At 36.5% G+C, this 25,887-nt stretch overlaps 1 protein-coding gene across 10 annotated transcripts in view; it reads left to right on the top strand.

Annotated features, from left to right (window-relative positions):
• CCDC141 (coiled-coil domain containing 141) overlaps nucleotides 1-25,887 on the top strand; it is a 197,568-nt gene that overhangs the window by 8,170 nt on the left and 163,511 nt on the right. For 6 of the 10 annotated variants that reach the window (XR_012507065.1, XR_012507064.1, XM_045520396.2 and 3 more), the window contains exons 2-7: nucleotides 8,190-8,261; nucleotides 8,739-9,062; nucleotides 11,214-11,345; nucleotides 14,412-14,583; nucleotides 15,953-16,185; nucleotides 18,481-18,603. Coding sequence is in view for 8 of the 10 variants with exons in the window: in XM_045520396.2 (XP_045376352.2) it covers nucleotides 16,084-16,185; nucleotides 18,481-18,603 (225 nt within the window). In the remaining 2 variants the exon portion in view is untranslated. The remainder of the gene's footprint in view (nucleotides 1-8,189; nucleotides 8,262-8,738; nucleotides 9,063-11,213; nucleotides 11,346-14,411; nucleotides 14,584-15,952; nucleotides 16,186-18,480; nucleotides 18,604-25,887) is intronic. The other 4 variants (XM_074363969.1, XM_074363972.1, XM_074363970.1 and 1 more) reach the window with 4 other exon arrangements.

The following is a 25,887-nucleotide window of genomic DNA, read 5'->3' as shown; positions in this document are numbered from 1 at the left end:
ATGAACTGAAAAATATACCAGACAGTTTCAGCAGCAGATTGAAGTCAGTGAGCAGGAAGACAAAGCAATAGAATGCAACCAGACAGAGTAGCAAAGTGAAAAAAATAATTTTAGAAAGTGAAGGTGTCTTAAGGGACCTTTGGAACAACATCAAGTGGAGTAACATTCACATATAGAGGTCCCAGAATTAGACAAGAGAGAAAAAGGACCAGAAAAATTATTTGAAGAATTAAGACTGAAAACTTTCCTAATTTGGGGAAGGAAACAGACATCCAGGTCCAGGAGTCCAAGAGAGTTCTAAATAAGATGAACCCAAAGAGAAACAAACCAAGACCTTATAATTAAAATAGTAAAAGGACATAAAGAGAATCCTAAAAGCAGCATGAGATAAACAACTTGCTACATACAAGGGAAACCCCATAAGGCTATTAGATTTTTCAGCAGAAACTTTACAGGCCAAAATGGGGCATGGCATTTTCAAAGTGCTTAAAGGAAAAACATTTCAAACAAGAATTCTCTATCCAGCAAGGTTTTCATTCAGAATTGAAGACAAAAGCTTCCCAGATAAGCAAAAATGTAAGAAGTATCACCACTAAACCAGTCCTACAAAAAAATACTAAAACAACATATTTAATCTAAAAAGAAACTGCACTAATTAATAATTAGAAAACAAAGAAAAATGAAAGTATCACTGGAAAAAAGTAATTATAGTAAATATATAATAAAGGTAGTAGATCAGTAATTTATAAAGTGAGCTTGAAGGTTTAAAGATAAAAGTAGTGAAGTTAACCAAAATTAGAATAGTTAACGGATGCATAAAAAAAGATGCAAAATGTTTCATCAAAAGTATAAAATGTAGGGGATATGTAAAAAGATAACGCTTTCGAATGTGTTCAAATTTAAGTTGCTACCAACTTAAAACAGGCTATTTACATAGGATGTTATATGTAAATTTCAGAGTCACCACAAGAAAAAAAAACCCTATAGTAAACACAAAAGAAAATGAGAAAGAAATCTAAATATAATACATGAAAACTGCCAAAATACAAGGGAAGAAAAGAAGAAACAGAGAGGAGGTACAGAAACAGCCAGAAAACTATTAACAAAATAGCAATAAGTACGTACCCATCAATAATTAGGTGCAAGTGCACTGAATTCACCAATCAAAGGATAGAGAGTGGCTGGATACATTTTTTATAAAAGATACGTCTATATGCTGCTTACAAGAGATTCACTTCAGAAGAAAGGACACACAAAAATTTGAAAGTGAAGGGACAGAAAAAGAATTCAATGGAAATGGAAATGAAAAGAAAGCTGGAGTACATATACTCAGATCAGACACAATATACTTTAAAACAAAGACTGTAATGAAAGAAGGACACTACCTAATGATAAAGAGGGCAATTCAGCAGAAGATGTAACATGTATAAATGTAAATGCACTCAACAGAGGAACACCAAGATATATAAAGCAAATATTGATGGACTTAAAGGGAGAAATTTAAAGCAATACAATAATAGTTGGAGACTTTAACACCCCACTTACATAAATAAATAGATCATCCAGACAGAAAATCTATGAAGAAACATCTGACTTACATGACACATCTGACTTTAAACCAGATAGACTCAATAGATACATACAGAATATTCTATCCCAATATTAGAATACACATTGGACAACTTGGGAGAAATTGATAATATACAATATTTCAAGACTAAATCATGAATAAATAGAAAATCTGAGCAGACTAATTACTAGTATTGAAATTGAATCAGTGAACAAAATTCTTTCAACAAAGAAAAGCCCAGGACCAGGCAATTTCACAGCAGAATTCTGCCAAAGATTTAAAGAAGAGTTAATACATATCCTTCTCAAACTATTTCAAAAAATTGAAGAGGAGGGAAACCATTCAAACACATTTTACAAAGCCAGCATTACTCTGATATCAAGACAAGGACACCACACACAAAAAAGAAAATTACAGGCCATTACCCTTGATGAATGTAAATACATAAATCCTCAACAAAACTAGTAAACTAAATCCAATAATGCATTAAACCAACCTCAAGTGGGATTTATTCCAGGGAAGCAAGGATGATTAAAAATCTGCAACTCAATCAGTGTTATACATAACATTAACAAAATGAAGAATAAAACTTACATGATAATCTCAATTGAGGCAGAAAAAATATTTGATGAAATTCAACATCCATTTATGATCAAGGTAACCTACAGAGTCAATGCAATCCCTATCAAAATTTCAATTGCATATTTCACAGAACTGAAACAAATTATTCTAAAATTGTATGGAACCACAAAATACCCGAGATAGTCAAAGCAATCTTGAAAAAGAACAAAGCTGGAGGTATCATGCTTCCAGATTTCAAGCTACACTACAAAGCTATAGTAATCAAAACACTATGGCACTGGCATGAAAAACAGAAACACAGATCAAGGGAACAGAACTGAGAGCCCCCAAGTTAACCTACACATGGATAGATAATTTTTGACAAAGAAGCAAAGGACATACAATGGAGAAAGTATAGTCTCCTCAGTAAATGGTGTTAGGAGAACTGGACAGCTACATGCAAAGGAATGGAACTAGATCCCTATCTTATACCATATACAAAAATAAATTCAAAGTGGATTAGGCTTGAATGTAATAATACCTGTAATACTTGAAGCCATAAAATTCCTAGAAGAAAACAAAGGCAGTAACCTCATTGACATGTCTTAGTGATGTTTTTGTGGCTCTAACTCCAAACACAAGGGAAGCAAAAGCAAACATAAACAAATGAGACTATATTAAACTAAAAAGCTTCTGCACAGAGAAGGAAACCATCATCAAAACAAAAAGGCAACCTACTGAGTGGGAGAAGGTATTTGCAAACCATGTATGTAATAAGAGATTAACATCCAAAATATATAAAAACTCATATAACTCAACAACAACAACAAAATCTGATTTAAAAATTGGCAGAGGATTGGAATAGACATACAGATGGCCAACAGGTACATGAAAAGATGTTCAACATCATTAATTATTAGGGAAATGCAAATCAAAACCACAGTATCACCTCACATCTGTAAGAATGGCTATTATCAAAAAGACAAGAAATAACAAATGTTGTAGAGGATGTAGAGAAAAAGGAACCCTTGTACACTGTTGGTGCAGCCACTATGAAAAACAGTATGGAGACCCCTCAAAAATTAAGAATGGACCTATCACATGACCCAACTGTCCCACTGTTTGGCATTTCCAAAGAATGTGAAAACACTAATTTGAACTTACATGCACTCCTATGTTTATTGCAGAGTTATTTACAATAGTCAAGGTATGGAAACAACCTAAGTGTTCATCAGTGGATGAATAGATAAAGAAGATGTGACACACACACACAGTGGAGTATTATTCAGCCATCAGAAAGAATGAACTGCTGCTGTCTATGAGAACATGGATGAACCTTGAAGATTTTATGCTGTGTGAAATAAGTCAGATGGAGAAAGACAAATGTCATATCATTTCACTCATATGTGGGATCTAGAAAAACAAAGCAAATGGACAAGCAAAATAAAAACAGACTCACAGATACAGTGATCAGATTAGTGGTTACCAGAGAGGGAAGGGGTTGTGGGATGGCAAAAATGGGTGAAAGAGGTCAAACTGTATGGTAAAGAATGGTAACTAGAGTTGCAGTGGTGATCACTTTGAAGAGTGCAGATGCAGATGCTGAATTATAATGCTGTATACCTGAAATATATAGAATAATAAAAAATATATGTATAAATGCAAAAATTCTCAACAAAATAGTATCAAACTGAATTCAACAGCACATTAAATGGGTCATACATCATCATCAAGCAGGATTTATCTCTGGAATACAAGAAATTTCAACATATGCAAATCAATAAATGTGATACATTACATTAATAGAATGAAAGGTAAGAATCGTGATTATCTTGAGATGCAGAAAAAGCATTTAACAAAATACAACATCCTTTCGTGATAAAAACTCTTAAATTGAGTATAGAAGGAATATACTTCAACATAATAAAGGCCATGTAGTACAAGCTTACAGCTAATATACTCAGTGGCGAAAGATTGAAAGCATTTCCTTTAAGTTCAGGAACTAGGCAAGGATGTCCACTCTCACCGCTCTTATTCAACATAGTACTGGAAATCTAGCCAGAGCAATGAGGCAAAATAATGAAAAAAAATGTATTTAATAGAAAGAAAGAAGTTAAATTATCTTTGTTGCAGATAATATGATTTTATATACAGAAAACCCTAAAGGTTCCACCAAAAAAAATGAAATTAGTAAATTGCGTGATATAAAATCAACATACAATGAAATACCTGAAAAAAGAATAATGAAAACAATTCCATTTACAATGGCACTAAAAATAATAAAGCACTTAGGAATAAATTTAAACAAGAAGCTGAAAGATTTGTACACTGAAAACTACAAAACTCTGAAGAAAGAAATCGAAGGAGATACAAGCAAATGGAAAGATAGCCCATGTTCATGGATTGGAAGAATTAACATTATTAAAATGTCCATACTAAAAGTCATCTATAGATTCAATACAATCTCTATCAAAATTTTAATGGTGTATTTCACAGAACTAGAACAAACAATCGCAAAATTTGTGTAACCCCCAAAGGCCCTAAGTAGCCAAAGCAATCCTGGGAAATAAGAACAAAGCCAGAGGCGTCATACTTGCTGATTTCAAACTATACTACAAAGGCATAGTAATCAAAACAATAGACCAGAACAGAATTAGAGCTCAGAAATAAACTATCCCAGTTATGATCAACCAGTATTTGACAAGGAAGCTACTAAGAAGATTCAGTGGAAAAAAAAGAGTCTCTTCAGTAATTGGTGTTGGGATAACCAAAGGCAGAAAAATGAAATTGGACCCCTATCTTACAGCTCTCACAAAAAATAACTTATAATGGACTAAAGGCTTAAGCATAAAACCTGAAACTGTAAAACTCCTAAGAAAACGTAGGGGAAACTCTTGACATTGGTCTTGACAACTATTTTTAGATATGGTACCAAAAATCAATAAAAGCGAAAATGAATAGATCAGATGACATCAAACTGAAAAACTTCTGCACAGCAAAAGAAATAATCAACAAAATGAAAATGCAGCCTATGGAATGGAAGACATTATTTGCAAAGCATATATATGATAAATGGTTAATATACAAAGTATATAAAGAACTCATATGACTCAATAGCCAGAAAACGAATCCAATTAAAAATAAAAGAACTGAATAGACATTTTTCCAAAGAAGACATACAGATGGCTAACAGGAACATGAAAAGATGCTCAACATCACTAATCATCAGGGAAATGCAAGTCAAAACCACAATGAAGTACCATCTCACACCTGTTAGAATGACTATCATCAAGAAGACAGATGACAGGTGTTGGCAAGGATTTGGAGAAAAGGGAACCCTCATGTACTGTTGATGGAAATGTAAGTAATGCAGCCAGTGGAAAACAGTATGGAGGTTCCTCAAAAAATTAAAAATAGAACTACCATATGATTCAGCAATCCCAGTTCTGGGTGTATACCCAAAGGAAATGAAAACAGGATCTTGAAGAGATATCTTCACTCCCATTTTTATTGCAGTTTTATGCACAATAGCAAAGATCTGGAAACAACCTAAATGTCCGTCAGTGGATCAATGGATAAAGGAGATGTATAAATATGCAATGGAATATTATTCAACCATGAAACAGAAGGAAATTCTGCCATTTGCAACAACACGAATGGACCTTGAAGGCATCGCACTAAGTTAAACAAATCAGAGCAAGACAGATGTGAAATCAAAAAAAAAAAAAAAAAAAATCCAAACTCCTAGAAACAGAATAGAATGGTAGTTACCAAGGACTGGGATATTGGGACAATGGGGGAGATATTGGTCAAAGGGTACAAGCTTCCAGTTAGAAGATAAATTCTGAAGATTTAACGCACAGCGTGATAATTATAGTTAACAATACTGTATTATGTACTTGAAAGTTGCTATGAGAGTACATCTTAAATATTCTCACAACAAAAAGAAGTGATAATCTGATACGATGGAGGTGCTAGCTAATGCTATTGTGGTAATCATTTTGCAATATATAAGTGTATCAAATCAGCACATTGTACACTTTAAACTTACACAATGTTATATGTCAAGAATATCTCAATAGGCTGGACAAAATAATTGCAATACTAACATTTCTAAGTCTAAAGTTTGTGATACTTCAAAGTATCTTTAAACATCTCCACAGGAATTTAAATACTTTTGCAAAACACCTTTTAAAATCTAATTAATGTTACAACACAGTTTACTCATTGATACACTGTTGGCAAGAAGGAGGAAGTGATGTATTAGTAATTTCACAAATTAAACTACAGAGTGTGGTAGTTTAAAGAAGGTTGGAAAATGTGACATTAACATATGACCTGAAAAACTAGTGAAAAGGCCAGGATTAGTGGATTAAGATAGTCAGGATGTCCCCAAGCTTTAAACATGGTCCTATATTCCTCTACCTTTTATCTGTATTATATTTATGTATGTATATATGTATGTATGTATGTATGTATGTATGTATGTATGTATGTATGTATGTATGTATGTATGTATATGTGTGTATGTGTATATATAGATAAAATAATCCAGTGAAAAAGCAAGTAAAGATAGGCTGAATATTCAATGTACTAGTAAATTTCAAAATGAATGCTAGTTATAGGTATTTCTCTCCTCATGGATTTTTTCTTAAATACCAGAGAGATACATGGAAAAATGGAAATCATGTATCTTATTTTAATTATTTATATTTACACTTACCTCTATGAACTATGGAGAAATTCGTAAAATACAGTTAAGAACCTGAGAAATTAAAAGAACATAAAATAAATTTTAAATGGACATTTGTTAAGCAAATACTTTCATGTTTTAAATACAGGAAAAGATGAGTATCAATGCAATAATTCATACAAATGATTATACAAATCACTAAACAATCCTACAGTGAATGTTGCTAGAAAAATTGATTTCCATTCTTCTGTGTGATAAATTCTTAATAATGTGATTTCATTTTAACCAAAAAAAAGGAAGTGCTATGAAAGCACACCCAAAGCAGTTTGTTTATATATTAATACAGTAATAATTTATATCCATGTATAAAACTGTTCTGTATTATGATTGCTCACATTGATTTAGGAAGTTCTTTAAATGGTTTCTTCTCATTTTCCAGGACATTTTAGTTTGGTATATTTTCTATATTATAAAGCTTTCTTGCCAAATTGCTTAGTGTGTGTATCTGTTTTTTCTAATGGAGAAAGCTGAGAACAGAGTTGTAGTTTTGTATTTGTGTTGTTGCCTTTTAATGATGCTTCATATAGTATTCCGATTCAGAGAGCTCTGTCCAGGAAGTGCTCAACCTGTGCAGGCTAATTGAGTGATGGGTTTGTATGGACATCTGTATAATTTTTTATCTAACATTAGGATAGAAGAACCTACTCCCTGTGGCATTAGAGCAAAAGACTAAGAGGGAAGTGGCTGGGTTCTCGACTCACTAGCTTCATGGACTTGAATAAACCACTTAATTTCTCTTGCCTCAGTTCTCCAGTATGACAGAATGAACCATTCTGCCCTGATTCAAGTACAGTTATCCCTCGGTATCCACGGAGGATTGGTTCCAGGACCTCCTGTGGATACTAAAATCTGCAGATGCCCAAGTCCCTTATGTAAAATCTTCAGATATGGAGGGCCAACTATACAAGGTTGTTGAGAGGTTCAACCAGGTTAATTGGTTATAAATTTTACAAATCTAAGGGATTTAATGAGGATGGGACTGATAAAGGAAATAAGGGCCTATGCACAGCAGGTATGCAACAAACATTAGTGGTGAGGCTGTCCATTTACCCTGATAGCAGGAGAGACATGCCAGAGCATAATGACAAAAAGTAAATTGACTGCTTTTGAAGTCCATCCTTTGTTAGGGTGGAATTTGTGATAGGAAACTGGTTTGCTTAGAGTGGTGTGAGTTGTGTGGGGTGGGGTGCAAATGACCTGCTACTTTTGTTTCCATTTTTGATTTCCAGGTTTTTGTGAGTTTCTCTCATCTTGTTTCCTGTTTTTCCTAAAAGCCTGAGTATATGAATATCTTTTTTCCTGCAGGTGTTAGTAACTTCTTCATCCTTCCGGACATTCTCAGCAATCATTGCCTTTCATGTGGGTTCTACGACTCGGGTGAGTGATGTATTACCAAAAACGGAGATTATGATAGCAAGGGGCTTCTGTAGGAACACTGGTGTGAGATGTTCTTACTGGGATGTGGATCTCAAAAAACATACAATAAATTTTTACAGACTCAGTTAAAAAAATATAATCTACAGTAGAATTCTGTTAAAATTGGCTTTGTCATTAAACTAATGCCAGTAAACATCACCCCATACAACTGAGAAAGCCCATTATAACACTAAAAGAGTCTTAATATATGTAACATGATCATCTGCACACATATGTATATTATGCATTTATAAAATATATACATATACTTTAATTTTTTTATGTCTTAGTGTTTCATAATAAAACATTATATAAAAAAACCACTTTCTCTTTTTAACTCTTTACATATTTCCTGGTTAGAATCCATCTTTCTATTTAGAGTATCTGATTCTTATACTTAGTTTTGTATTATTTTTCTTTTCTTGGCAAAAATTATAGCTGCAGAGAGAAGTGACAGCTCACCCTCAGTGCCACTGCTGGGTTTCCTAGCAGCTAGAAGGACTGCTGCTCTCAAGACCTCCCCAGAGATTACTCTGGGATGGAAATTCTCAGCCTCAACTGGAGTTTAGCAACAGTAAGGAAAACCAAAAGAAGTGTAATTTTCCAAAATCAAGTTAACTAAGACTCCTGTCCTCTTATGTACTCACCCTCCCTGAAGGGTTACTCTCAGGATACTTCTTTAAGGTAACAGGAATTATATCAGAGAGAGAACCCTGCTACATTGAAGCCTGGGTGCTCAGCTCAACACAGCTAGGAAGTCTGGTGAGTTTAAATTTTAAAAATAAAATTTGCACATGGAAGCTTTTCAGTGATTTAGGAAAAAAAAATCTTTCCTGGCTTGAAGTGTTGCATACCTCTCTCCCATTCAGAAAAAAGTTTTCTCAGACCAATAATAGCCACATATTTGCTATTTATTTTAACTAAAGCCTACACAAATATTTGACAGTTTTCTAGATTTCATTGCTCTAAATAGAGAATTTTAGGAAAAGATGTACATAATCACTGAACAAGTATTGATATCATTGCACTCATCATTTTTGGTAAACCATGGCTTAAAATTATAATAAATACAACCATCTTTGATCTTTCACCAAGCTAAGTATCCTTTGAACTTTCCCCAGTTTTCTTTTGCCTTGTTTTTCTTACCACTTAGAGGAGGGAAATTTGCTGTATATTAAAGTTGCTTGTTTATAATTCTCCCAGTTCTTATGGAGAGGCTAAGGATTTATATGTCATTAAACACATGTAATTGTAAGGAAATCTGTGGAAGTCAATGCACAGAGTGTAAAAATGTTACGAGTCATGATATTTCTTAAGTGAAACATAAGTATCTATAAAGAAACATCCCGAAGGGACACTGTATTGACAATTGTGCTTTGGGTGCTATGGAATTCATCCTACCTCTTGCTTTCATTTGACTCCTACAGTCTCTTCTCCATGGAGGGTTTCTTTAACAACGTTAAGTCAAATGATGTTATTCCTTGGATGAGAACCTTACAATAATGTCCCATCTCACTTAGAATGAATTCCAGACTCCTTACCGTGGTGTAAGAGCAGGGTTACCATGTAACTTAGCATCCAAACAGGACTCTTTCGAGAGTGAAAGGGGCCTTTACAAGTAGTTATGCCAGGGCAACAGGTGTCACCTCTGATTGTCCCAAGCAAGCCAGGGTGCTGCTTGGCAGATCTCATGTTCTATCAGTGTCCTCTTCCCTCAGTCCTCACTTAGCTCCAGCCACACTGACCTACTGGATGTTTTTCTGACAAGCATGTCCAGCCGCCTAGAGTGTTCTTCCCTGAGATATCTGCATGTCTTGCTCTTTTCAACTTAATCCTGGTCTCTACTCAAATCTCATCTATTCAGGAGAACTTTTCTGACTCCTTCCTGAGGTAGTGTCCCTCTTCCCCTGTTGACCCTTACCTTCTTACCTTGCCTTGTTTTTCTTCATAACACTTATAACATCCTGACATAATTATATATTTTTTGCTTATTTAATTCCTAAATTGGTTATGTCTCCCCCACCAGAAGGTAAGCTCCATCAGTGGACATACTTTGTTTCATTTATTGCTGTGTGCCTGGCATCTAGAACAGTCCTTGGCACCTAGCAGATATGTAATCATACTCAGTGAATGAACAAATGAGTACTGACATAGAAGAATAAGTTTATGGCTAGAATGGAGGCTGTTTTTAGAGGAAAGAGCAACTTCAGTTTACTTAATGGATGTTCATTAAGTGACAATGCTTGTAATCTAAGAAATAAATGAGAAGCACCAGGAAGAGTATTACATGATACAAAGAATTAGTTAAGGAAATTTTGTCTAAAGATGACGTTCTAGATATACTGATTTACAGTGAAATGTTTTAACCACCTAATTATATTGAAATAATTTCCTCCCTGGTAATGCATATTTTATGTCTTTCTAATATATTTAATCCATCTGGGTTGCCTACCAAATGATGTAGTTCAACCTATTTTTTAAAATTTACTTCAAATTTTGTGGCAGTTACTAGATTTAGAAAATCCCTTAACAGATGTTGTATTAGAAGTAATAATGTATAACTATTAGAACACCACCTATGTACCAGGCATTAAGTGTTTTACAAATGTTATTTTATTTAATCCTCCCAGCAAACCTATATGATGTGGATATTCCCATTTTCTCCAGTTTGCATTGAGGAAACTGAGGCACAGAGAGTTAAAACAGTCTGACTTCAGAGCCCCTAAGTTGTTGCCTTTGCCAAATTGTATCATTTTGTTGTTGTTTTGGGATCACTCTCAGTTTATTATTCCTGTTAATCTCTGTATTCTGATAGAAATACCCTGAAAGTATCCCCTGATTTCTCTGGCAAATTCTAAATGTTATCTTTGGTGATTCAGTCTACTTAACCACTATCTGTTGTCTTTCCTTTAGCTTTTTATCACTGTGGATTTCTGTCTTGGTTATGTATTTCACGGTTTATGGTCTTTTTCACTGGAATGCCATCTTTTTGAAAGTAGAGACCTCTGTTTTGCCGGCTACTATATTACTACTGTGCAAGTGCTGGTATGTAGCAAATGCTCATAACTATTGGTTGCATGAATAAATAATGAATGAATGAGTTGTATTAAAACTGCCTTTTTTTCCTGTATGACTGATGTGATTCAGTCAGTCTGCCAATATTTTTAAGCATCAATTCTGTGCCTAGTACTGTGCTCCATGTATATATATAGAGAGCATTTGCTAAATGTCAGATCCTCTTCTAAGCACTTTATGTAAAGAAACTCTTTCAGTTTCTACAATAGTTCTTTGAGGAGGTCTGCAAAGATCCCCCTCCCAAAAAAGAAAAAAAGTTAACACGTGACTCTTTATGTAGGGAGCTTTAAATCTAGTTAAGAAATAATACCAATGGAAGTGAAATAATTAGAAAACAATACAAGTTGATAATACAAGCATATAATTGTTAAACTGTGAGTTACAATTAAATTTTGAGGAGGGGGAATATAAATAGATATTTCAGCTTTTAAAAGGAGTTGATACCTTATCTTGGTCTTAAGTGATGGGAGGAATTTGGATAGATGAAGGGAAGAAGAGGATGATTTTTGTGGATAGGACAACTGAATTTAGGTAGATGATCTTTGGGGCTTGGGAATAATGGTGTATGTCATTAGGCAGGTAGGAGGGACCAGATCATAGACAGCTTTGAAACTCAGGTGGGAAAGGCTAGACCTGGGGTGGCTGGAATCAGTGAATCACTGTGTGTGACTGTGTGCTTGTGTGTGTATGCATGTGTGTGTGATTTACAAAGCCAGAAAAATAAGTCTTTCCAGTCACTTAATTATGTGAATTAAATGCAATAAAGATTGTAAAGCACTTATCCCCGTTCCTGGCACATAATTAGCTAAATGGTAGCTGATATTATGACAGCTACTATTACTAACTACTATTATTATATACCTGGCAAAATTTGCCTTGAATTTTAACCTGGATAAATAGACTTATTCTGGGTTATTTATATCCCATCTATCTAATTTGTCTTTATAAAGTTGAATACAATTTAACTAGTAATAGTATTGATTAAGACAAACGCTCATGATGAAAAAATGAACAGACTCCACACATATTCCAGCAAAAAAAAAAAATGTTGTTTTAATGATACACCCATATTCAGAGTTAAAAAAAAAAATAATCACATGATAAAGTTTCCATGCTGTCAGCTACCTATATTTCATGAAAATGTGCTATGTGTCACTGTGGAAAGCAGTGTGGTATTTCCTCAAAAAATTAAAAAGTAGAATTACCATGTGATCCCCTAATTCCATTTCTGGGTATAGACCAAAAAGAACTGAAAGCAGGGTCTCAAAGAGATAATTTGTACACCTATGTTTATAGTAGCATTATTTGTAATAGATAAAGGTGGAAGCCACTCAAGTGTCCATCAGTGGATGAATGGATAAGCAAAATGTAGAATATATACGCAATGAAATGTTATTTAACCTTAAAAGGAAAGGAAATTCTGATATGCTACAATATGGATGAACCTTAAGGACATTGTGCTAAGTAAAGTAAGTCAGTCAAAAAAAGACAAATACTATATGATTCTACTTACATGAGGTACTTACAGTAATCAGTATCACAGAGATGGAAAGTAGAATGGTGGCTGCCAGAGGTTTGGGGGAGGAGGGAATGGAATTACTGTTTAATGTGTATAGAGTTTCGGTTTTACAAGATTAAAAGGCTTATGGAGATGAATGTATTTAATAACTCTGACCTGTACACTTAAAAATAGTTAAGCTAGTAAATTTGTTTTGTGGTTGTACCATAATAAAAGAAAAATTGGGTGGGGGGGGTGTGCTAACTCTACAGAATCCAGTTATAGCTTTTGATTCCCCATGGAGGATTTTTCACTAAAATTCAGCTAGTATAAAAACAGGCATTTCCCAGAGGGATAAACAGAGAAGGCATAATAACCTCTGCAAGATTTTCTATAAACTTCAAAGAATATGAGAATGCCTGTGAGCTTTATTTGTTTTGTTGTGTGTGTGTGTGTGTGTGTGTGTGTGTGTGTGTGTGTGTGTGTGATGATAGGGGAGGCAGAGTATAAACAAACTGTGGCTCAAAAAGCTTTAAAAAAAATCCATCTAATTATAGTGTAGCAATTTCTTTAGTACAATATATTTTATACTTACTGTTCTCCAAACTGTTTCCCAGAGTTAATAATGAAATTTATAATTAAATAGCTATACTAGATGAAGAGACATAAGCCAAGGTTCTAAATGAGCTAGATGTGGATGGAGAGGTCTGAACCACAGAGCTTCTGAAGGGAAAAGGACTAAAAAGTTGAAGAGAAGAGATGTAGAAAGCAAGGGAAGGAGAGAAAAAAGTGATTCAAGTCTTTTGAAGATTTTAAAGTCAAGAATTTGAATTTTTAAAAAAAATAGTTAGAAACCACTTAAGTTCATGTATGCAGTTTGCATTATTGCTCATGTCCACCAACGCAGAAAACATTTTCCATGCAACACTTGCCTGCTTCATCTCTTTAATAGAAAGAAAGGTTGTCAATACACAGAAAGGCACTACCTCTGCTGCTGAATTACTGGATTAATCTTTTAACAAAGTCTTAAAGTATTTCTAATTCCTTTGGCCCTTAAGCCTTGGAATTAATCAGAGTTTCAGCCATGTTCTTTCTCCTCACCACCTCTCTCCTTCTTTTCCCTTCATGTGAGCCTGACTCCACACATTCCACACTGCTCTCCACACCCTTTACACAATCATCCATCTTAAGTGGGGCTTTGTGGACATAACCGCTCTTCTCTAGCCGTGGTTGGGACAGCCTGCTGCCAAAAGCTCCCTTTGCCTCCTGAGAGCCTTTATGCAACTAGTGACACAAACTGAGTTTCTAACAGTAGGATTAACTTTGGGTGAAAGTCCACTATGTATTTTGGGTGTGGGTCACTATTTGCTGTTCTTGTTGGCAATGTACACAATGGCTTAAGCAAGGCTACTTTGAGCATTTTAGTTTAGGGTGTGGAAATTATGTGACATAGTTGTCAACTCTTGGTTTCTACTGAGGGCAGTTAGCTGAAAACTGGTCTTGCTCAGTTTCAGTTTGTTTGAACCATCTATTTTCAGGAGGAACCAACCTTCAACACTGAGGCAACCCCAGCGAAGAGGTTGGGTTGCTCCTCTGCAAACTCCCCATCCCTGCTGTAAAGTGAAACCATTTACAGTATTTCCTACATCGTGGCATCTCTTGGCATCTGCTCTCCTAAGCTTGCTCCAAATGCTCCCTTCGTGGCCTCAGGTAAAGTTTGTGGAGCTGGGAACTGGGATCCAGGGTGGTTTTCTTTTGCTGGAGCAGCAGGAGACCTGGGATAGCTACATAATTGCAGAGCAGCCAAGACATGCTATGGGAAACAGAAATAATTGCTGAACACCAAAGTATATGTAAGAGCACTTTTCCTACTTTGATTCAAGAATATCATCATGAACCTTAGCAGAAAAAGCAGTGGTGCTAACTCAGTCTTCTGAACATTGGCCCTGAACCTGTTCGTGTTTTTAAATTAAGCTAAGGGTTTAAACAGCGAATGGACTCATTTAACTCTGTTTATTGCTATATCCTTGCTGTCTCCTCCATTCTGGCTTTGTGCCAGAGATTTCTGATGGCTCCAGCAGCTCTGGAGTCAGTATCTTTGATGTGTTTGCATCTGACCTCTGACCTAAGCTTCAGTGTTATTTTCAGCTGTTTCTTGACAGGGAATCCAACAGCTGCTGTTTAATACCACAGACAACTTGTGACACACGCTGAGTTTCTAGCAATAGGATTAATATGCTGATCTTGGGCTCTGATTTAAGCTGTCTATAATTTTCCTGCACAGGATGTGGGGGGAGAATAAAAACCAAACCTGAAGTACAGTGTTACCCTTTTGTAGAAAGTATAGCAAAATATACAGTGTTAACCTTTAATAAAAACAAACAAAACAAAAAAACCCCCAAACCCAAAACATTTTCTTGGTGCAATTAAAAGGTAACAGCAAAGTATGTTACTTCCTAGTAGCTGTGATCACCAAACTTGAAAACACTGTTCAGTGGAGTAGATGGTCACAAAGAAATCCTGAAATGGTAGATACCTATTGATAAATGCTCACTGAAATATTTTTTAAATGTCCCCAAGAAATCTGAGGCTCTGAGACAATGTGACCATTTCATATAAACTTCATTTGACAAAAGGCAGTGAGTTTTAGAAAAACAGATTAATCTAAAAATGTATTTCAAACAAATTTGTGGCTTAATCCCTAAACAAATACCATAACTTATTTTTAAAGTACATTTTTGGAAGTTTTCTTTGCATAAAGGAGACTTTATGAATCTGAAAAAGATTGATACCCAGGTTAATGCCTGGCTGGTTTCAGTCCATCATAACTGTATAGATTCAATGGCAGAAGTAATTTGGGTTGTTAGTATGTAATTCTTTTTCCATTTGCTATCAAACATCAGCTAATAGGCAGAGAGCTAGACGCTGCTCTCTGCATTTAAGATAATGGCCAAAATAACAGGCGCTCAGTGTTACCATACTAGGGGTGTGGCGATTCTTTCCCGTTCTTTCCTCTCTCTCTCATGATAAACTCAATGGGGTTGTCTATTTTTAACCTCCTGTTCTTTCCTTTTGGCAGCATAATCAGTATGAGCGGAGCTCTTTCCCTGAATGAATCCAAGTAACCCCAGTGGTTGCCTTCTGAAATGACCAGCAGACACACTTCTATACAGAGGCTGCCCAAAGTGTAAACTCTGGTTCTAACGTACCATGTCCAGCCAAGGAAGTCCTGGTGTGGAGTTTTCTACGACAACAGTCAGTTCAGTAGCTGTGCAGGCTGGGGACTCCAGAATCGTTATAGCTGTCATAAAGGTAAGCTAACAACTTCCTTTCCTTTGGGGGGCTATGGGCTTCTTGCCGTGTGTGGCTAATTCTAAAGAACAGTCCACACAGTTGGCAGTACACAACATGTAGAGAATAACCCAGCAAGTACATCTTACTGCTTTCTTAAATCAGCAGCTAAGTTTCAGCCAGTTACTAGAGTTTCTCTTTCAGTTAGTCAGAAAACATCTACAACAGCTTGATTTTTTAAAAAAGCAACAAAAATCTCTACCATATACTTTCAGTTTGGTTTTTAAAGATAAAGCATTTGTGATTACAAGTTCATGATTGCCAGGCTGAAAAGTCCGGTGAACCTGTGAAACGTTTGTGATTTTTGAGAGTAGGTGTGATGGAGGGAAAGAAGGTCCCAGCAGATAAGGGGTGGCATTGTTTTGAGCATGACAGAGCGCAGGGAATACCTAATAAGACGCTGCGACACGTGCCCTCTGCAGCATTGGTTTTGACATGGTAAAGACACTAATAAATCCTTGTCACGTTGTTGGGACAATGAACAGGGTTGCCAGCAAAAGTGCAAAGGGCATGTGTCAAATTTGCTTTTAACAGCAGGAAGTTAAATCCACTTGGGGCTTAAAGATTTTAGCATGTTTTGTGTCAAGAAGTTTGCCCTTCTGCAAAGACGACCATACATCCTTAGGCTGAAGAAGGGTCCATGATTTTATTTCCTATGAGGGTGTCTTGCAAAAATCTCTGAGGCATTGTGTTTGGATTTAGACGACTCCCCACGTGAAGAATTCAGTGTTTGATGAAGGGACTCCAGCAAACAAGCTGGTGTTCCCCAGCCCGTTACTTTCAGGACCACCCTACACCCCTGGGCTTAACTGAAAGATTTTTCTGGCCTTTTGTAAGAAGCATGGACAAGTCCTATTTAATTACACTTAATTGCTGTGAATCTTAATGTTAATGTGAAAATTTGTAACAGGAAAGCAGAACTTGACACTGAGCAGAACAATTCAGTCTAGAAGCACTGAATGCAAAGTGTTCCTACCAAGGCCGAGTCCCCAGGACTCATGAGTCTTGGCCCCACGTAAACAGGGCCTCTGCTGATTCTTTGACCTCTGTTATTTTCAAAGGCAATGAGTGGACATGGAAAGAAGCCTGAAGCAAAAGTAGCAAAAATGGATAATTTGCATGTGATTTTATGAATCTTTGAGTAATTGCAAATTCCAGCAGTGAGGGAAAAGAGGCTGACTTACTGTTGTTTTTTTTCTTTAAACTTCTTTCTCCTCAAATATGAAACATTTCCTAGAGTGGGATGAGGAAGAATGTGTGTAAATGATAAAAGAATCAGAGGTTAATTTCCAATAAGAAAAAAAATCTCTAAAATTATACTACAAACTCTTATTTTAAGTGTGTTTCTACGAATGTGCTCTCTGTCCTCCCTCCCCTGCTCCCTTAATTCATTGCCATCACATATGAAATAAACTCAAGCTACTCAAAGTGGAAAGTCCATCTGAAAGGAATAGAAGTACCTGTGTCTGATCTGTATGGGCTTATTGTTTCCACACAGCCTCAGGGCACCAATGATTGAGAATAGACGTGTGGTTTTCTCATTTCTCTTTAGCAATTCACATAGCCACACGTACTTGCCCAGTGGTGTTTCCCCTTGCATTACAGTTGTTGCTTCTTAGAAAAACAGTTCCTTAGGAAATGCAATGATGAACTATATCTTGGAGCAGTTAAAGGGTCTGGGTGTGGAAAACAAGTTGGCTGCATTCAAATGGCAGTAATCATACAATGAATTTCACTGACATTTTTGTACATGCTTTATTCAACAACAAAATTTGGAAAATATTATGTTTTAACTTGAAAGTAAGCGAAAAATCAGGTGCTTTGTCTGCTGATAATTCTTTCCGGTTGATTGAGCAAGGTCAGTGTGAAAATACTAATCAGCCCACATTGCATTTATGAAGCCTTTCCCCTTTGGTGAAGCTTGCACCCTACTTGTCCAAATCATGATTTTTATAGAATTTGGTTTTGTGAGTGGGAGAATGTAAAATTGTATGAATTATTCGATAACTTTGTACTACTTGATAATACATAATCTATTGTACATATTCCTCATTTGGGAATTTTTAATTTAAATCCAATAGGCTAAGAGAAAAGAATTTATCCCCCCAAAAAGTAAAAAAAAAAAGACAGGGCATGGATTTATATTAAAACTGTTCTATTTCAATTTAAGTAAGGCCTAACTGGAAACTAAGGAAAAGGAGAAGGGGAAGGAACAAAAGGAACTAAAAGTGCATTTTATTTCACTTTTATTTTTAGTGTGGCAAATGGGTACAACTGCAGTTGGCTGAATCACAGCCCAATCTTTTAGAAATTGGAAGCAGTCAAGATGAAGCCAAAAAACTTCTTCATGATCATGAACTTCTTTTGGCCAAGCTCAAGGTAAGATATTCAGATATGAAGCAGATACGAAATTTAAAAACTAAAAGCTTTTTCTTACACTTCCCCTCGACTCCCCTGGTGTCACTGGCCTATGGCCATTTTAACATAGTGCCAGAGAGATAATGGAAAAACACTACAGTTATTTATGAGCAAACACCAGCATTGGAGAGAAGTAACAAGATTTTTTTTTTTAACTTTCTCCAATGTGATAGAATATATGGAGTGATAATATTTTCACTGTGGAGAAATAAGTAGTTTCTTTTTCCAGCTGCCTCAGTGAAAAAAAAAACCATAATTTTTCCATTTTAATGCATTATACTGTCAAGCCACAGCTACAGATCCAAACTTTCTATAGTTAATTATACCTGCCAGCAAAAATAATACAGAGGCTTTTTTCCTCTGTTGAACTGTTGGAAAGATCTGATTTTATATTTAATGTTAAGAGTTCGTGAAACCAAAGAATATCTTCAGTAAACAGAGTTATTATTACATATATGTTGTGGTTATTTAGTTAAGAATCTGAAAACAATGTTGGTTTGAGATTGCCAGATAAGGTATCTAATCAGGGACAGGAGACCCAGCGCAAAGTGAAAATGTGGGGCTCCCTGCTCAAAAAGCAGGAAAAAGCTTTTTCTTGACCTGTCATGGTGTTTTTTGTTTTTGCTTTTTAATATGCTTTTTGGTGTCTAGCTCCTTCAGGCATGGGCATATGTGTGGGTGAGTGCAGCCCCTCATAGGTGCTGAGCCTCAGCCACAGCTCAGTGCACAGGGTGTGGGCCTGACCCCAACCTGTCCCAGGCTGTGCCCTGACCCCTGTCAGGGAAGATGATAGAGGTCACTGAGCAGGGGCACAGGGGCAGATAGGATAGCCAAGAGATTCTCTCCTCCGGAGGCAGGACCACAAGTGAGATGAGATTCCCATCCCACAGCACTTCCTCTGTTGTCCTATTGGACTTCACTTATAAAACACACGTTCAAAGATAAAATTGTGAAGAATTTCAAGACAGTGAAAGGTAAAGAATAAACCCCAGGTAGCTTCCCCTTCTGAGAAGGCAGCCAACCTTGTGAGTAATAACCCCCGTAGGCAAATGAATGTCATCACTAAGATCAAAGAAGTTCGATTCAGAAGCCTGCAATGACTAGATGTTCTGTGTTTTCAGTCCTTTAATATTACTGGCTCCTCTGAACATCTAGGCTGGAATTTACACTTGCTTCCTAGATTTAGAGGCAGATCTGATCTACATCTGACATACACCAATAGTGGTTTTCTGATTGGACTGTTGTAAAAGTAAATAGGTAAATCAGACTGAGGAGTTGAAGAAATTTCAGCCAGTGCTTCCAGGTCCACTGACGAACTGTGGGTGGTGGGGAAACTCACAGCAGTCTGGCTCTCTCAGGCTACCTCTTTTCCCCACAGCCCTATCCTTGTCCAGGCCCACAACTCCAGGGAGAATTCTTTCTTGAGCAGAGGAGTTCATCTCTCAACAACTATGCTCTAAAGTGCACACCTAAATCCATGCAGGAGCTCAGCTGGAAAAGGGTTTTCCAGTTAACAGTATCCATCTTCAGAAGGTGCTTGTAGTTCTCTGTTGTAAAGTCTTGTCCTTTTATGCCCATCTTCTGGCTGTGGACTAACCTTCTGGACTTCAGGCTTATTATCTGTGAAAATGATTGGGAGAGGATGAATCAAAGGTTCCTTTCTATAGTGGATCTTACCATAATGTGCAGTGGAATAGGGAGACCACTCTCCCTCTCTGCATGTGGGTCTAAGAACACGAGGTCTCAAGTAAAAAGCCTTCTGGCTTCACATAAGCCTCTACCCATGACCTCTTAATGTCCATCTTCTGTACCCTCCCTAGTCCCAACCACCCTATCAAACCAGCCTCTTTTCCCAAGAAATTTTAAGTAGTAGTATCATCTCCCAGTAGTATTAGTTTAAAAAAAAAAAAAAAGGAGTCTGAAGTCTGTTTCAGACTTGCTTATATAAAGAGTTTTTAAAATAAGAAAAATGTGAATTCTATGTTGCAAATGGGTAGATCACTCATTTAATCAATTTACTTAGTTATTATTGCTGTTAGGATAGGTACAGTCTTAACCTATAGCAGGAAATTGTATCCAAGTTAGTTTTAATATGAGCTTTTTGAATGATAGGAACATTATTAGTTCAGTAAGCCAATAATATTTAATATTTAATGTTCATTCCAGTCCTTTTCCTCTGCACAGGACCTTGGGATTTGTTCTAATTATAAAGAAGAATATACTCTTAGGAGTGGTGGGAGTGTGTAATGGTTCTGTGCTGAGTCCACTTTGCTTTGGGCACAGCAGTTAGCCTCTCTGCTCTCAAGGTCTTTATTGGAAAAATTATGATAATAACAGATACCCTCAGACACCTAAGAAGGAAGTCTGGAGGAGAAATGCAATGATTTATGGACGTTCTTGCTGACTTTAAAAGAAAAAGTAGGGTAATTATTTTGTTAATAATTAATATATCAGAGAAGTTTGGATTTTAATTTGATAGAAAAGCTGTTTTCTGCCTTCCATTGAAAATTATCTCAAACCCTAATAGTTTAGACTAAAAGCAAAAATTCTGGAAACACAGAATTTTTATGAGTGTTTCTAATGTTGGTAATGTCTATACCCTGGAGATCGTATTTTCCTTTCAGCAGTGTACTTAACCATTCCAGTGGAGTACCCAAAGAAAAAATATTTCCCTATTTTCAGAGGGGAAAACATAGTCATGTGGAAAAAACATTTATTCCCTAAAGGCATCTAGATTCCCAAACCATTTTGATTATTTCTAGTGAGAAAGAAGAAATTCAGGAAATGGGAGAGGGAGATGTAAGCAGGCTAAGCTCTGTTTGTGGCCACTGTGGACACTGCATCCTCAGGTGGTTCAAGGAGGAAAAGAAGGGTTAGAGATACTTTAGAGATGTTGCTGAAGCTTTCTTCCCCTCAGCATCAGTCCTGCAAGTAACTACAATTGCTATTTGCCTGGAGGAATTACGACTATAAGAGCCAAGAAAACCTCTGGACCCTAGTTCCTATATTTGTAAATATATGATATTAGCATTCTGTTTACTTAAAAATGAAGAGTTAAAATATATTAGTAGTAAAGTTTAAAGTCTTACTAAAACTTATTCCTTAAATAAGAGATAGTATGGATTTCTGCTATAAACTGGAGTATTTACTATGAATGCATTATTTAAAAATTCATTATAGTAAAATATATGTAATAGAAATTTGCAATTTTAACCATTCTTAAGTGTACAATTCAGTGATAATTACATTCACAATGTTGTGCAACCATCACAACTATCAACTTCCCAAACTTTTTCATCACCCCAAACAGAAAGTCTGCACCTATTAAGCAATAACTCCCATTCCTCCCTTCCCTAGTTACCTCTAATCTACTTTCTGCCCTTGTGAATTTATCTGTTTTAGGTACTTCATGTAAATAGAATCATATAATATTTGTCCTTTTGTGTCTGGCTTATTTCACTTAGCATATGATGTTCTCAAGGTTCATCCATGTTGTAGCATATATCAGAAGTTCATTCCTTTTTATGCATGAATATTCAACTATATGGATATATCACATTTTATCTATTCATTCATTTGTCCATGGACACATGGGTTATTTCTACTTTCCAGGTATTGTAAATAATGCTGCAGTGAACATTGGTGTACAAGTATCTGTTTCAGTACCTGTTTTCAGTTCTTTTGGGTATATACCTAGGAGTGGATTGCTGGATCATAGAGTATTTCTATGCTAACTCTTTGAGGAAACACCAAAATATTTTTCACAGCAGCTGTGCCATTATATTCCCCCCGGCAATGTTCAGTTGTCCCAGTTTCTCCACATCCTTGCTGAACTTGTTTTCTCTCTTTCTCTCTCTCTCTCTCTCTCTCTCTCTCTCTGTGTGTGTGTGTGTGTTTAATTATAGCCATCCTATTAGATGTGAAGTGGTATCTCATGGTGGTTTTGATTTGTATTTCTCTGATGACTAATGATGTTAAACATCTTTTCATGTGCTCATTGGACAGTTATATATCTTCTTTGGAGAAATGTCTATTCAAGTCATTTGTCCATTTTTAAATTGAGGGTTTTTTTGAGTTATAGTTCTTTATATGGTCTGGATATTAATTCTTTATCAGATAAGGATTTACAAATATTTTCTCCCATTCTGTAGATGGTCTTTTCACTTTCTTGATGATGTTCTTTAATAATGTATTTTAATAAAGTAAGGCTGTGTGACTTGAACTATGTATATTTACATATTAGAGAAAATTTTATAGCATGTGTGTTGTGAACGTGATGAAACCCTTTAGGACAGTATTGGAAGAGGACTAACCCATTTTAAGTTAACTATTTCATAGCAGTGTTTTACCCTAAAGGTTTACTTCATATAAGAGATTCATTTTTATTCCTCCCTATTTTCTTGTAGGCCCACAAGTTAGGAAATTCTACTCTCTCAGAAATGTTGAAGAAGGTGCTTTCACCCATGTCTCCTCCTCCTTTCTCTTCCCTGTAGGAGTGAGGGGGACTGTGTCACCCAGTTGGTGATATTAGGAGAAGAAGTGGCCACCATGGGGAAGCCTCAAGGGCCCTCTCTGCAGACCCTGAATGCCCGTGGGCTGCAGGTTCTCTGTTTTCTCTGCTCCCGCTGATTTGACTAAATGTCTCTTCATGGCAGAGGCAAGCCATAATCCGACTTACACAAGGCAGCAGAATATGTGTCTGTACCTCAGACCCAGCTCTCTCTGTAGGTGGGTCCCAAAGACTAGATATTTAAAAAGAAAAAGTAGAAAGCCAAATTGACCCCATTCTCCAGTCCACCTTTACCAGTAATAAGAGCAGATGTTTTGATCCATATCTGACCTCAATGTCTATTTCTCAGTTGATTTGGAATCTTGAAGGGAGAGAAGTGAAGTTAGTTGGCACCTTCCAAATTCCAACACTTAATTCATCTGTGGTTCAAAGGCATCTGTGTCTTGGTGTTTCATACATGTAAAATACCTGTCATATTTTCACTAATCATTTTGAGAAAGGTCACCAAAATATGATAGGAACAATGCAGGGTTCCTGAGGGAGTGGAAACTAGTGGGCAGTATAATTTCTCTTTTAGGCTTTTGGAAATGGAGAACTTTTCCACTTAAAAACAAAAATAGTATTCTCACAACTATGAAACAGCAAAACTTCTTAGTGATTTTCCCTGATTGACTTAGCACTTTGCTAGTGTGCAGGGTGTTTCTTTTCCCAGATACTCAGTTCCACTGAATAGTATGGAGCTGTGGAGTGAAATAAAATTCGAATAACATCCTTTAGATTTGAAAAGTGCCATGTACTATCTTATAAGCTACTGTTTTATAAGATAAGTTGGCTTAAGAGAGGCTAAGGTGTCCATGAGCATAGGCTTCTCAGATATGGTGTTAAGGCACATTAATATAGCAAATATCACAAACAATTTGTTACTAGTTTGGCCTAAGCAGCAGATCAGAGTATGACTGTACCTAATGAAGTGTTGATGCAAGTTAATTTACTAGAGGGGAGGGAATTGTATAAGGAGAAAATTTTGTTGGCACAGAGACTGAAGAGTAAAATATTTGGAGAAGACACTGTCTTATCCCTGTCTTGGTTCAGCAGTTGGGGTTGGGTTGGACTCCCTGGCAGAAGCTGAAGGGCCTGAGGGAAACATGAGGCATTCACCATACTGCTTTGTGGCTTGGACACCAATTGCATAGAATCTGCAAGAAAGAGCAGCATCTCCCACATTTCTGCAGGGAACAGAGGCTTGGTTATAGCAAATACTGACAGCTTTGTTTGACAACTGTAGAAGGACCCAGTACACAGGGAGATTATGGTAGGTTAAAGATGGCCATAAATTCTTTGGCACTCCTGCCATTGAGAAGTGGGGTCTATGTTCATTCCCTTAAAACTGGACAGACTCTGGGACTGCTCTGACTAAGAGTTCAACATAGATCATATGGTGCCAGTTTCCAGGTCCAGTCTCAAGAGACTGGTCACTTTTACTTTCTGTGATTTCAAATAGTCAGTCCTGGAACCTAACCAAAGTGAGAAAGTCAAGGAGCACTAAAGAGAGGCCCATGTGAAGAACTGAGGGTCCTAGCAACAGCTCTGGCTGAACTGTCGGCTAACAGCTGACTGGCTTGCCAGTCCTGTGCATGAGCTGTCTGAGCCATCTTGGAAGTTGATTCTCCAGGCCTGACTGAGCTTGCCCTGAAGTCTTACCCACTAAGCCCTGCCCAAACAGAATCATGAGCAAAAGGAATAATTGTTGTTTGGGGTCACTAGAATGTGCAGTGCTTTGTCACAGCGATACATAACTGGAAAAGACGGCAAGAGCAGTGGTGCCTTCCTCTGGGGAATCTGAAGCAGTACTCATGAATGGAACAGGGCAGGCAGAAGAAAACAAGGGTTTTCCTGGGGAGGCAGTTGAGAAGTAGAACTAAGATTCTCTAAAATGAAAGATGGTGTGATAGCACTAATGATAAATAAAAAGGAAATTCTGAAGTTTGTGAATAACCTACTTTTGGAAAAGTGAAAGCAGAGTCAAAGATGTCTATTACAACGTTAGTCTCTTTGACTTGCATTTTTATATACTTGATCAGGAGGAAAAGTTTGTGGTTACAATCTGGGGATTATGCGCAAAATATTATGGGTATATTTTGGAAGGAATGACTAATTCTGACAGGAAAGCTGGGGGAAGCTCGACAAAGAAAGTGATATATGTGCTGTCGTGGAGGTGAATATGAGTTTTCCTGACACCGTTGACCAATTTAAAGGACAAACAATGGACTGGAAGGAAAATATTTGCAATTTATATGACAGTCAAAGGGTTATAGTCCTTCACATTGATAAGAAAGACAAATAAACCAAAAATAAATAAATAAAAAATAGACAATTCACAGAAGAGAGGCAGATTGCCAATAATCCTGTAAAAAGATACTCAGCATCAGTAATGGCCTGCAAAATGAAAATAAACAGTGATAAAAGATAAATCATTAATTGCCTAATCATTGCCCAATGCACCATTAAAAATTCAAAATATTGATAACATCTAGTGATGGAGAGAATGTGAGGAAAGGGGCATTCTGCTTTACTGTTGGTGATTAACACAATCATTTTGGAAACTAGCAAGCACTGACATGTAAAATGCTCACATCCTGAGACTCAGCAACCTCCCCTCTGGGAATCTATCGGTAAAGATGAAAGTACTAGTGAGGATATAGATATGAAAATACTTTGCTCTGATACTGAGCATC

The sequence above is a fragment of the Camelus bactrianus genome, chromosome 5 (genome assembly GCF_048773025.1).
Source record: "Camelus bactrianus isolate YW-2024 breed Bactrian camel chromosome 5, ASM4877302v1, whole genome shotgun sequence".
In the NCBI taxonomy this organism is placed as follows: domain Eukaryota; kingdom Metazoa; phylum Chordata; class Mammalia; order Artiodactyla; family Camelidae; genus Camelus; species Camelus bactrianus.
Note: the sequence above shows the minus strand (reverse complement) of the source record. Positions and strands in the feature narration are given on the sequence as shown.